This window comes from Mastigoproctus giganteus, chromosome 8 (genome assembly GCF_048544385.1).
Source record: "Mastigoproctus giganteus isolate SK-2022 chromosome 8, ASM4854438v1, whole genome shotgun sequence".
NCBI lineage: Eukaryota > Metazoa > Arthropoda > Arachnida > Uropygi > Thelyphonidae > Mastigoproctus > Mastigoproctus giganteus.
This window is the reverse complement of record NC_143582.1, coordinates 786,376-800,898: the sequence shown is the minus strand read 5'-3', so window position 1 is coordinate 800,898 and position 14,523 is coordinate 786,376. Positions and strand designations below refer to the sequence as shown.

Genomic DNA, 14,523 nt, shown 5'->3' with positions numbered 1-14,523 from the left:
ATTTGATATTTTTCAATAAGGTTAGACCACGAGTTATGCGACATATTCCTTTTTAATCAGAATTTACGATAATGAATTTAATGAAACAGTTTTATCCGTTCCTTAGTTCATTCTTCACTACTGCTAGTAAAGCTTACTGAGTAATGTGTAGGTATTTACGACATTTATCTAAGATGCATATGTGAGCAAATTTTGGAATAATGTAATTATTAAGACATTTAAAAATGTGTGTGGAGTTTAGTAGTGAAATATTCAATTAAAAGTTTTGAATATTCACACCCTTCGATATTCCTTAATGCTGTTGTTGTTGTTGGGTTTTTAGGAGCATTAGCAACTAAGGCCATATTGCTCCGTGGATATGCAGTGGTCATTCTCTGACCTTTCCACATTCTCCGTATTTGGTGGTCACGGGCTCGAACCCCGGTCTAGACCAAGAAGCGTGTGCTACGCACTGCTGCTCGTGCCCACCTGGCTATGGAGGTGCCATTTTCCTTAATGCATACATGCAGTTCAGTTTTGAGAAGTATAGAAGAATTGATAGATGGAATGAAAGAGGCAATTATCTTTAATATATGTGGAAGAGCTGACACTTGTATTAATGTTTGCAAAAACTTATAGTACCATTATTTCTTCCTTAAATTTTTAGTTATGGCTCAACGATGCATCCTGGGATTTGAGTTTGCTATAAAAAAGTCCACAACTTCTTTTCGCCATACAACTAACTGATGATGTTCTTGAAAGTTTTGCATCAAGACTCTTGGTTTTTAACTTACATCCCTGCTTATTTATGTATGACAACCTGGGAAAACATGATGTGCACTTCTTTTCTTCCTAAGGGCATTTTTTTTAACTTTAACAATTTTTAATTCTTTTCACCTTGCTTTAACCCACATCTTTAACTTTACGCATTAAGAGGTGAGTACCGAAAATATAAGCCATAGCTAAAAATTTACTGAAGCAATAATGGTACTATAAGTCTTTGCTAAAATTAATACAAGTATAATCATAATGATTATACCAGAACATTACAACATCAATCAGAACAATAAATTTGTTAGAGTCAACCGGTTAATTTTGCCTCTTGTTTGGGGGAGGAATTCTAAAAGGCCTTTTCTACTGGTATAGTTAGATAATCTTAGGAGGGAGTAGGGTTTTCACCTTGAATTGCTTTTTTTTTGGTTTGTATAACATGAAAATTCTTAGCAGAATGGAAAAATATGACCTAAGATGCTGGTGGTCCATAAAACCAATAACAATTGTCAACTGTTGCTTTCATATTAATAATTTGAATTTCACTGCTGTTAGTTATGAATAATAAAGTTTAAAAATAAATGTATTAAAAGTAATACCTTCTCTACACAGTTTTGATTTACATGAATGAGACCAATTAAGTAAAAAACATGATGCAATGACACTAACCTGTCTATAATAAAACTAGTATATAATAAATAATTTATAAATGTAAATTCACTTACCATTTCATTTTAAAGATAATCAACAAATATAGCAATATTAACTCTAAAACACCGAGAGAAACTGCAAACTTTTGACTAATAAAATGGAAATGCACACTTTCAAATTTTTCCTCAACTGTTATGAAATTTAAATATGTAAATGAATTAAATCCCTTCAGTAAGTCAATGCCACTATACATTTAGGAAGAACTACTTGGAAGAAGATGATGATAACTTAGCATTTCAGCTGCAGTCAAAGGTCTTGCATCGTGACGTACATAGACTACGGGAAAATTTCCCGGCCTTCTCTTCGTAAAGAAAGAAATTACCGATTCTTTTTGCACCACTTCCTCCTGATTTTCTGAAGAATCAAACAAGGAGCTGCCCTGTCCCAGTGCAGAAGATAAAAATATATCATTTTCACCAGAAGGAAGTGTTAGGGTACTATCTTTTTTGCTTTCTTCCTCTTTCTCCTCATGAGCATCAGGAACAATCTGAACAGGAACTGGGGTTGCCATTGAACACCTTAAAACAAAACAACAACAACAACAAAAAAAGAAAAAAAAAAAAAAAAAAAAAAAGCTAAATGTAAATACAAAGAAATATATATCTAAAATGTTCTGAATAAACGCATTCATTTAAGTAAAATTTATTTTCAAGAAATTTTGATGTGAAATATAAAGTTTTGAGTGACAAGTGATTTTGCTACTTGTCACTCAAAACTTTATATTTCACATCAAAATGTCACTTGTCACTCAAAATGATAAAAGTCAGGGTTAGATTCAAAATGGATATCAAAATTATTTGAAAACAGCACATATTTTTGTGTTTAATTTCTGCCTCAGGAACACTTTGGTCTCTCTAGTGACAAAGACTAGCTTTTGGCGCAAAGGTGAATCCATTATTTGTGTAAAACTCAAGGCACCTTCATCAGACATTGGTGGACTCTATTAATGAACTTATACTGACCTATGAGTAATGTATGAAGTCTAAGTGAGCAGTATGGAAGATCAATTTCAATTTAACATGCAACAAAAGTTATGTGCACCTTTAAATCCTAACAGCTTGTCACACAGCAAAGTAGTGAAAGCAGTAAAATTATATTTTAACACAAACACTGAAATATTTGTAATTTGAAACCTATGCAACTTCTGCATTCACACTTTGGCCAGTCCACAAAAGAGCAATTGAACTTGAAGTGACAGATGGATTTTGAACATCTGAGCTTGTTTATGCTCTCTGTAACAGGATGGTCTCTGTTACAGGAGAAATCATTGCTCAAAGTCAGAAACTGAATGCAGAATGTACAATTTAAGTTATTTCAATGCTTTGTGTGGAGATATAACATTACAAACTTTACAATTTTGCTGTGTAGGGCAGAAGTGAATGAAATTTTCAAATCATTTGTCACTGAACTGCCATTTGTATGGTTCTGGTCATACCAGAAATTAGAGGAATTTGTATAGCGCCGACCGGGCTAGCCAGGTGGGTAAAGTGCCTGCCTGGCAACCAAAAGGTCGCGGGTTCGAATTCCGCCTCGGGCTTGGATCAAAATACTGCAAAAACCTTGGGTGGTGCATTATGGCCACAGAAGCCGATGCGTCAACTACCAAAAAAAAAAAAAAAAAATTGTATAGGTGTCTTCAAATGGGACTGAAATAAGTGCTCTTAGATGGGAGGAGTATTGTTTCCACACGAGTGATTTCAGTTTTTTTAGAATGCACAATATGCAAATTCACTGGTAAATGGACACTTCAAGAGACAGTTATATTAGGTGTGCATGAATTCTCTAGATAGTCTTGGTGCTTTGCACCTGGAATATCCCCTCCATACAAAAGCAGCACACTAGAGGAAATATGCAAACTGACTAGTTTTTTTTTTTTTTTTTCTGGCAACTAATTTCCATTAATATATCAGCTTATAGTGATAAGTAGCATTAGCATTAGTAGAGGCATTTGATGCAAGAAAGCAAGCTTATTCAGCATCAGCCAAAAAAAAAAAAAAAAAAAAAAACCACTTCCACTTCACCCCTCTGTTCGTTCAAAATACCTGTCCAGCTGAGCCTTAAACTTATTTAGGCTATCAACCTCCACTACAAGGGATGGAAGTCTGTTCCACCAACCAACCACCCGCTGGCTAAAGGCAAATTTCCGCACGTCTATCCTACATCTGTGTTTCCTCAATTTGAATTTATGCCCTCTCAGGTGATTATTCTGAGCTAGAGGAAGAATCCCATCAACATTGAGCATGCTCAAACCATTCAAGGCTTTATACACCTCTATCAGATCACCCCGCTAGTGCCTAGTCTCCAGACACTGTAATTTGCAAAACTTAAGCCTTTCTTCGTAAGAGCACCCCTTTGTTCCATTCACTAATCTTGTTGCCCTTCTCTGTACTCGTTCCAGCAGCTCTACATCCTTCTTGAAATGAGGCCTCCAGACCTGTATACAGTACTCTAGGTGTGGCCTGACCATTGCCTTATACAAGGGAATAATCACCTCCTTATCCCTGCTGGAAAAATTCTTGTATATCAATGACAATACTCCATGAGCTACTCTTGCAGCCCATCTGCACTGCTCAGAGAACTTCATATCTGCCTGCACAACCACCCCCAAGTCCCTTTCATTCTCTACCACTGTCAGTGTAGTACCACAGAGTTGATACGTTGCTCTGGGGTTGCTGTTTCCCATGTGTAGTACTTTACATTTGTCAATGTTAAACTTCATTTGCCACCTCTCAGCCCATCTGCTCAACCTTTCCAGATCCTGTTGCAGCAGCATAGTGTCAGTAGTGTCCTTGACAACCCTGCCAACCTTTGTATCGTCTGCAAACTTGGACATTAAGCTTGATATACCATCATCAATATCATTTATAAATACAGAAAACAATAATGGACCCAACACTGAGCCCTGAGGGACTCCACTAATAACATTAGTCCACGATGAGCAGTGTCCATTGATTACCACTCTCTGTCTTCTCCCCCTCAACCACCCCTTTATCCATAGCAGCAATTTGCCTCCAATGTCACACTGCTCCAATTTTTGTAGCAGTCTTCCATGTGCAACAGTATCAAAAGCCTTTCTAAGATCCAAGTATATAATATCAAAGCTATTCCCTGCATCCAGTTCTTTTGTGACTGCATCATAGTATCCAATCAAATTGGTCAGGCAAGACTTCCCCTTAACAAAACCATGCTGTGTCCGAGCTATAACTGAAGTCTTGTCTAAATGATCCTGCAGTGCTTCTTTAACCAGTGCCTCCATTAATTTTCCTGGAACAGAAGTTAAGCTCACAGGTCTATAATTACTTGTGTCAGCCTTTGATCCTCCTTTGTGAATTGGGGTCACATTTGCACATTTCCAGTCTATGGGTACCTCCCCTGAGTCCAAGGAAGCTCTCATAATTATGGCTAAGGGTTTGCTTACTTCCTTTGCTGCCTCCTTTAATATAACTGGATAGATCCCATCCACCCCGGGTGCCTTTCTTGTGTTTATCTTCAACAGTTTCTCCTCCACTTTACTCCCAGTTATTTCAAGATTCTGTAGCTTACTGCTAGAGTTGAATACACATCTGGCATTCCCTTCTCTGAATAACTCCTCATGTGTGAATGTCGATGCAAAATATTCATTTAGTTTGTTAGCTACCTGAGCAGGATCATCAACAGTTGACCCATCAATATCAAGTGGACCAATCTGATTCATCCTCTTCCTTCTAGAGTTTACATAAGTAAAGAACTCTTTGCTGTTTTTCTTTGCATCCCTTGCCAAGGATTTCTCGTAATCTGCCTTCGCCTGCCTAACCTCCTTTGTAACTTGGTTGCATATCAACTTGTATCTATCATAGGCTTCTGTGTCATGTGTTAATTTGTAAGTATCCCATGCATTTTTCTTCTCTGCCATATGCCTCATTAGTTCATCTGACATCCATTTTGGCCTAAACCTTGAACAATATTTCTTAGTTGGTACGTAAAGCCTAGTAGCTTCCAAGATAAGTTCTTTGAATGCTTCCCATTTTGAATTTGCTGTTGGTAACATCATCAGTTGGTCCCACTGTATAGAATTTAAATACTGTCTCAGTCGATCGTAGTCGCCTTTACGGAAGCAATAACCCTTCCCTTTACCCCTAATGGTAGTTACCTCTATGAGTAAATCCCACTTCAGCACACTGTGATCACTGCCACCTAGTGGTTCATTTATCTGCAGATTCTTAATGCATGAAGAATCACTACTGATAATCAAATCAAGAGTATTACTACCTCTAGTTGCCTCCCGAACATGCTGATGTAGAAAACAATCATCCAATAAATCCACAAAAGCCTTGCTAGTGTGTGAGTGACCAGCCCCCAAATTCCAGTCAATATCTGGGAAATTAAAATCCCCCATTATAAGACTCTCTGATTTACTGGCCCACTCTATTTCCCTGTACAGTTTCTTATTATACTTATCAGAGTCATTAGGCCTATAGCACACTCCTACTCTCAATTTTGATCTCCCAATGCTTATGTCACACCAAACTGACTCAACACTGCACTGTCCAGTGATGTCGACTGGCTTCACTTCCTTGGTTTTTATGTGTTTCTTAACTAATAGCATAACCCCTCCCCCCTTCCTATCCGCTATCCTTTCTGTAGACGTTGTACTCCCCAAATTGCAGTTCTGCATCCCTTATATCTGTGTGACACCACGTTTCTGATATCCCAACAATATCTGCCTTTGATGTTTTGAGCAATACCTCAAATTCATCAAATTTATTTACTAAACTCCTAGCATTGGTGTACACGCAAGTATACCTGCACCTGTTTCTATTCTTAGCTACCCTAACACAACCCATGTGTTTACTTGTACTGCAATGGCTCCCAGCAGTCTCTGAAATATCATGCATCTTGTTTTTCAGGCTTCTGCTCATTCTAATAGAAGTAGTGCAAGAATCTCTTTCACCTCTGCCAGTGGCTACTGTCAATCTATTGGTCTTTGTCTCCCCCCAAGCTAAAGTAGAAAGCTTTCAGTATTAATACTAGTATGGCCATATAGTGCAAGGAAGTCAGGCCTCTGCTGAGCCAAAAAGGCATGCACACAGTCTGTTTGCTTCTTCCTGTATATGTTAATTAGCTAGTCTTTGAAGTTTCTCCCAAGTTACTAACCTCAACTATTCATGGAAGTAGCTTTTTATTATTAGCAAGGAAGCTCAAAGGTTTTGCTGCATCAGCTCAAAAAACAAAAAATAATAAATAAATAAAAATAAAATAAAATAAATACAGTTTAACTTACTTATAATGAGCATCAAGGGACTGACAAAATTTCCTCGTTATGACCATTAACTCAACTATATAACGAGGAGTTAAATCACATTTTTTTTTTTTTTTTTTTTTTAAAATTCTCAATAACTTGATAGAAAGATAGATTCAAAAAACAAAAGAAATATTAGAGAAAAAAATAATAATACTAGTATATACCTACATATTATTTGTATTATTATGCTTGTATTCAGTTTTTAAATCAATCCAGCCGACCGTTGTTACATACAAAATCATTGCATCAAAATTGTTTAGCAAATTTTCCCACTTGAATCTTTTAGATCAGACTGTCTATTGAAAATCCAGCGCTTCTTTGTGCAGTGAATCATTGAAGCAATGCTTCATCAACATTTGTAACCTTGCACTTTCTATATGTATGTTTTTTCGGTTATGTTCTTTTCCAGTGCCGATATGTAAACATATTTATTCTTTCACAATGCTGATACCGTTGAAGAGGACAAAGAAAACTTTTTACACACGTCAACATTTTTTGCACCACGTTCTAACTCATGAATAATTTAGACTTTCTCTCGAATTGAGAGGCACCTTCTTTTGTTAGTAGACATGTTTCTGAAGGAAGGGTTCATTTCTAACTGATTTTACTCTAAAATGACATTAAAATGATCTGCATACAAAGTCTTAAAAGTCCAGTTTCCAAAATTGTTTGGTGTCTTGTTTCCAAAGTTCTTAGAAGTCCCGAAATAAATTTATGGTTTAGTGAATAAAAGCCAATCTGTAAATAAGGTAATGTGACAAGCAGAACGGCAATGTATTATTGTATAGCTCACGTCCCTGAAAGGACAAGGTCAAAAACCAGCTGCTTATCCGATGCCGGTGGTCATAAAAGCCACCCTTTTCATTTTTGTCTATTTCAAGAATTGGGTTTTTTTGACTAGCTGAGCAATTAAGAATGTTTCCATAGTTACCAAAATTTGTAAAGTATATTCATGTAGTATGCTCAATAACGGTGGGCAATTGTGTGCAAATTAAAATCATTATGGCTTTTTGCTCATTACAGCCATGATCTCGTTGTTTCCATGCTCGTTATAACCAAGTTCGACTATATATAAAAACAATGAACTATCTATATTTCCCCCCAAGACATAGACACCTATCCAGCTGACCTCCCCCCCTTTCCAAGCTGATAACCTCAACCACCCACAGAGGCAACTTACTCCAGCGAACAAAAACTCTGGCTAAAAGAAAACTTACTTCCTGAAATCCAGTCTAAAACTCTTCCTCCTTAATTTGAATTATGCCCACTAGTTTTGGAATCATTTATAATAGTGAAAATTATACCTTCATTCATTTTACTTTCCCCTCTCAGAGCCTTATACACCTCAATTAGAACTCCTCTAAGGTGCCTACTTTCCAAGCTCTGCAGTCCACAATGCAAAGTCTTCTCTCATATTGACACCTTTTGATGATCTCACTAGGTGTATATATACATCTTTGGACCCTTTCAAGAAGCTCAAATATTGCTTAATACAGTGGGATAATGACTTCCCTACATGCAAATGATTGATAAATCAGTGACATAACACCACAGGTCTTGTTTGACACATGGGTACACTACTAAGAGAACTTTGTGTCAACAATATCATAACTCACAAATCCCTTTCTTCCTTAACTGTTTTTAATTCAATCTCACCATGTATAAGTTATTCTGAGGATGCAATTCTAAGTGAAAGACCAATTCTAAGTGTATTTTGCTGCATTAAAATATATCTGCATTTCTATGACCATCCCTGAAGACTATCAGGCGCCTCCGTAGCCAGGTGGGAAGGAGCAGCAGTGCTTAGCACACGCTTCTTGATCAGACCGGGGTTCGAGCCCGTCACCACTAAATACGGAGGACGCGGAAAGGTCGGGAATGACCACCGCATATCCCGGAGCAATATGGCCTTAGTTGCTAATGCTCCTAAAAACCAAATAACAAACAAACCCTGAAGGCTATCAAAGTCATCTTGAAGAAGCACTGCTTGGCATCGATCATTAACTACTCTAATGATCTTGATATCACTGCAAATTTTTACATCAAGCCCTGCATCCCTTTGTCAACATCACTTAAGAAAAATCAAAAAACAATGGTGATCCCTATGTACCGATCCAGGGAACTCGACTTCTTATGTTAGCCCAATCTGAAGACGAAGGAGCTCGTCAATCATAACCCTCTGTCTCCTACCCAGGGATCCATCTAAGAATTTTCTCTGTGATTCCTTAGACAGGCTTCTAGCTTTTACAGTAAACTCTTGTGTGGGACTGAGTCAAGTGCTTTACTGATATCCACGAAATTTTTCATGATTAGGAAATTTGAATGACTTCAGTTAAGTTGTTACCTTCTCAGGTTATTTCCATATGAATATCAAAAACAGCATCATCATCAAGACACCTAAAGTGCAAAGCAATAAGAGTTTGCAATCCAAAAAAAAAAAAATAAATAAATAAAAAAATATTGAAGAAATCTTAGAAACATCACTCTTAATCATCCTTAGAAACATCATCCATCACACTTTCTAACAATGAGTTTCCACAAGGCACGTTTGACAAAACCATTCACATATAGAATAAAATTACGGGAATGTTACATCACTCAATAGTAATAACTAGTATTGGTTTATATGCACTAAAAAACAGATCAAATATGCATGCAAATATGAAATAAAATAAGCATCAAAATGCTAATATATGCACTACAATTTTTACATTTATTGCTTGTTTATTACAATTAATTAAACCATTAATTTCCTTATATTCAACATTTTAAAGTAATAAAACCATTTATGAAAATATTTTTAACATCTTTTTTAAAAGTTTTCCCATTCAAACTCACACTTGGAAAAATGTTTATTATACACAATGATATATTTTTCAAAGAGACACATTGTAAATCTGTAGCATTTATTGTTCCAAGATCCTAAAAACCTTATCAGTATCCACGAAGGCGAGAGCATATCTCGCTAATAAAAAATTTATTCGAAAATCAACTAGGTTCATTCATAAGAATCATTAATGGGTGCTGTGGGATTTTTAATTGTTTTCTAATGATATTAAGAGTAGGAGACAGGCGGAATTACTTAACAAGTACAGGTCACTATTGAAAAAAAGCCGTGAATTAGGGTTGAATTTTAAAGTGTCTGCAATTCTGCCCAGACACGATAAGAAGGAGTATATGATGAGAGCCTTGTCGATCAATTCGGCCCTGGAGATGATGTAAGGCTCAAGGGGTAGAATTTTTTTTCAGCCTGGTCTGTACTTGTTAACAGGAGAGACTGCTTCTACAGGGATGGGATACACTTAAATAGAAAGGGTGCAATCGAGGCAGTGTTAGGTGGGTCGGAAAACTGCTAGCTTGGGGGGGGGGGTAACAGGGACTAATAGATAAAAAGTAGCCACTGGCAGAGGTGAAAGTGATTCTTGCACTGCTTCTATTCATCTCGTTTTTCAGCCCAAAAAACAAGATGCAGGGTATTTCAGAGACTGCTGGGAGTCATTGTGGTACAAGTAAACACATTTTTACATTGTCTCTTTGATTGTGATACATCATGTTCAGTTTCAATCAAGTCATGAGTTGAGCATTTAGGCTCAAGTGCTGGATAATTGTCAAAATCCATGGTTGTCCTGGAGGATAACTTTTCCCTCAGATTACCGGCCCAGCCACGTGGAGGCAGGAGCAGTGCCACCAGTGACCAAGCGATAAGAGGTTAGTGTGTTACATAGGTTAGTTCTATATACAAGGAGAAGAAAGGTACCTTTCCTTTCTTCTTTGAAGAGCTTCCTTTTTTATTCGGAAGAGCAGAAATGAAATAATTTTGCAAATAAAGACAAATTCTCAGTAATCTACTGATTCTAGAGAAGACGCTTTGAAATTCACTTTTTAAACTCGCTTGGCACTCGAGGCCTTAACGTTGTGGAAACCAGAGCGATGCTTGAACCTATTAAACCACCTGTTGTTTGCCATGAACTTGACTTGGGGTTTGCCGTACTTATCCTGATAAATACTTGTTGCTTTTTGCTTGAATGGGCATTAGGTTCAGGGGCACTCACTTCTGAATCTGATTTTCCATCCATACTATTAATAGCTTTTCCATCTTCAATATAGCATCTGAACGCTGTTTTGTGATCACTGTTGATCTTAAATGCATTGATCCTTTAACATGTTCTTTTATACGCACACTGTCCTTTAAAATAGTATTCACTGCTGAAGCAGTGAGACCTAATTCCCGTGCAATGGATGACAAACTTTGCCCTTCTTCGTACTTCATCATTTTCACCTTCATTTCTGAATCAATTTTTTGTTTCCACCACTTGCACTTTCTGTTGGTTGCATTCTCTTCATCATTGTAATAAGTAAATAGGAATGAAGAGAAGAGTTTTGAAAATTTATTTATGTTTTTATATGATTGAAGGTTTCAGTGAAGGGGTACAAATTTTACCATGATAATATAAAAATCCACACAATTCCAGTTATCAGGATTATCGCAAATGTAATAAGATTGAGTTTACTACCTATTCATAATAGATTGCACTAAAGGAAAAACCCAATAAACCAGAAAGTGCAAATTGTTTTTATTTTTATGGTTGTGATCTCAAGAAATGCTCTTTAGAAAAACATTAACAAAGGCGTTCAAAATCAATTCTTATAATGGAACATATGATAACGATGATTGGGTAGCACTCCATTATAAAAATGATCTTTTAGAGAGAGATTTTTAAATACCTTAGTTATATAGTGAAAATTTCCATTTCCAAAGTTTTGGCAGTGGAAACTGCATCTAATTTTCCACATATAAAATGTGCAACCACAAATGTCTGTCATTTTTGTCAATGGACATCCAAATGTAGTTTTCTCTAATACCTTGACAAATTTCACAAATAATGTCATCATAAATAGCATTAAGGTAATTCTTTCTCAGGACAGATTTGTCTGGAATATTTTGATTTAACAATATTTATTCAAAGATTGCTTTAAGACTCGATTGTTTAACTAATTAAAAGGGATATTGCTGTTTACCAGGGCAAGACACAAACCCTTTGAAAATTACTTTTCTCTTCTTTTGAAGTATATGGCATGGTTAAAGTGACTGCTTTGGAAATTTTTCCTTGCTTGGTCATGTGCGATGTCATTTTCACATGTTGGTTGATGTGGAATTTTTCCGCACATGGAATGTTCTTTTCGCAAACAACACAATAATGTCATGTCTTTTCCATGATTGACAAGCCAAAATTCCACAAGAAGTTTCAACGATTTAATTTTTCGCATGTTTACCAAAAAAAATTCATCTGATTTGTTGATAGCACAAGAACGAATAGCAAAATAACATTAAAACTGTGGGGTATTTACGTATTAATTTATTTTTCTCCCTTTCTTTTCATTTGCTAGTGTATTTTCTCAATTTTAACATTATCCAATGTTTCCGGGACCCTTTTCCCCGTGAAATTACCAGTTGTTTTCTATCTTTGTCACCTGATTGACAACACTCGTGAGCAGTCCCCTTTATCTGTCATTTTCAGTGCATCACCACTATCCGCGTGCAGGAGGATAGTGGTGATGCATCAAACTCTAGAACAGAGGTTCCTCACTGGAGACCTCTCCAACTGCTAGATTTCCATTCTCTGATAGTGTAGTACAGAGTTTCATATCTTAATGTTATGTTCTGAAATTGCTCAGTCCCTTTTGTCTCGTTTTCACTATTTTCAAACGAAAATGGTACCATCAGAGGACCTTCAAGCAAGGAAAGTAGTAGGTACTACTTTCCTTGCTTGAAGGTCCTCTGATGGTACCATTTCGCCCAATAGTTATAATTCTTGTGTTTACCATGTATGGCATGGTTTACTCTCAAAGCACTTATTTCCTTTTCACGTTAATGTCACCTACTCTCTATTGATGGTGCTCCCTCAACAACCAAAAATAAACATTTTCTTCTATTTTCCAAAATTACAAGGACTCTGTTGATGACCTCTCCTTAACATAAGCCTACTCTTTCTTCTACCATATTCTTCCTTTCCAAAACAATAAAAAGAAATAAAAAATAAAAATATACATCAACAGTTAGAGCATCAGTTATCCAGAATAATTGATGTCAGGCCTATTTTGGTTAGCCAAATTTTTTTGGAAAATCAAACCGGAAAATATTCTGGTAAGATTAAATAAATTTAATTTTACCTTACGATTAAATTAAATATGATTAATTAAATTTAAAAAAAAATTATAAACCAATCTCGGAAAACAAACATTCAACCAGGCATTTTTATGATTTTTATACAAAACAAGAAAATTAGAAAGATTTTTAAATGCTCTTAGTTTTTTGACTTATGGATAACGAGCATGGACAATCTGTGTGTCCCAGTGGCATTTGCACACATAGCAACTGTAACTTGCGCCTCTCTCCTCTTAAAATTTGGTGCAGGCCAAATTTTAAGAGGAGAGAGGCGCAAGCCAAAAACCCTAGCCTCTTTTAGTGGCTAGGGTTTTTCTCAGTAATGCTTTCCATAATAAGCCTGTCTCATCAACATTATAAATGTTTTCTTTCTCGTAATTTGCTATAACTGAAGCAAACTTACTTTTAAAGAACACCACTGCCAATTTCTCTGCAGAAAGTTTCTCACCTTGAATATCTAGTTTATGTATACTGTGTCTCAGCTTAAACGTTTTTCAGCTAACCTGTGCTTGCCTTAAAATCTTCATTACCTATTAACTTTCGATTAAAATTCAATGCTTTTTCACAGAACATTGGGCCAGACATACTGAACAACAGGAGAGGGTGCTGGGGTTGCGGACGAGAATAGTCGGTGGATTTTTAGCTGATGTAAAGGGATAAGTATTTTTAAATTTTTACCGTATTCTTCATTAATTACCATAGTACATTGTGTTTTACAGAGATATTAAATAGGTTTATTAGCTTTTGTTAGCTTCTTATTTTGAATTTAACAAGCGATTTTTGGAAGTTACGACTCCCAGTGTTGGCACCAATATTGTTGAACTAGACCCATATTATAGTCGATAAGAAATAGCTTAACATATATCTCGAACTGATAGTGTAAGGTATAAAGTAAAACTACATGGCATAATATGAAGCACTGTATTAGGAATCTGTTAGCTTATTACAGTATTATCAATTAAACAAAAATAATATTAATCTAATTAAAATTCATTGTTAATTAAATTGTATTTAAACGGAAATCATGACCCAGACTAGAGCTGCGAAGCAAAGATCACAGACTAGCAAGAGTGCTGTGACTCAGGGAGAAACAAAGGGGGCGGTTCTCCATCGCATCAGTCTCAAAAAATGTGCGAAATGTGAAATGTTAAGAGGAGGAGACTGGCGGAATTACTTAACAAGTACAGGTCACTGTTGAAAAAAAGCTGTGAATTAGGGTTGAATTTGAAAGTGTCTGCAATTCTGCCCAGACACGATAGGAGGGAGTATATGATGAAAGCCCGTCGATCAATTCGGCCCTGGAAAGATTGTGCAAGGCTCAAGGGGTAGAATTTTTTTCAGCCTGGTCTGTACTTGTTAACAGGAGAGACTGCTTTTACAAAGATGGGATACACTTAAATAGAAAGGGTGCAAGAATGTTTGCTGATGCTATCGAGGCAGTGTTAGGTGGGTCGGAAAACTGCTAGATTGGGGGGATACAAGGACTAATAGATTAACAGTAGCCACTGGCAGAGGTGAAAGTGATTCTTGCACTGCTTCTATTGGAATGAGCCGCAGCCTGGAAAATAAGATGCAGGATATTTTAGAGAGTGCTGGGAATCGTTGGGGTACAAGT

The 14,523-nt window shown here is 36.4% G+C and overlaps 1 protein-coding gene across 1 annotated transcript in view; it reads right to left on the bottom strand.

Annotated features, from left to right (window-relative positions):
• Positions 1-1,636: 1,636 nt before the first annotated feature.
• LOC150081187 (serine/threonine-protein kinase 40-like) overlaps positions 1,637-14,523 on the bottom strand; it is a 156,994-nt gene continuing 144,107 nt past the window's right edge. The window contains exon 8 of the mRNA XM_090378949.1: positions 1,637-1,979. Within this exon, the coding sequence (XP_090235075.1) occupies positions 1,655-1,979 (325 nt within the window). The 3' untranslated portion in view covers positions 1,637-1,654. The remainder of the gene's footprint in view (positions 1,980-14,523) is intronic.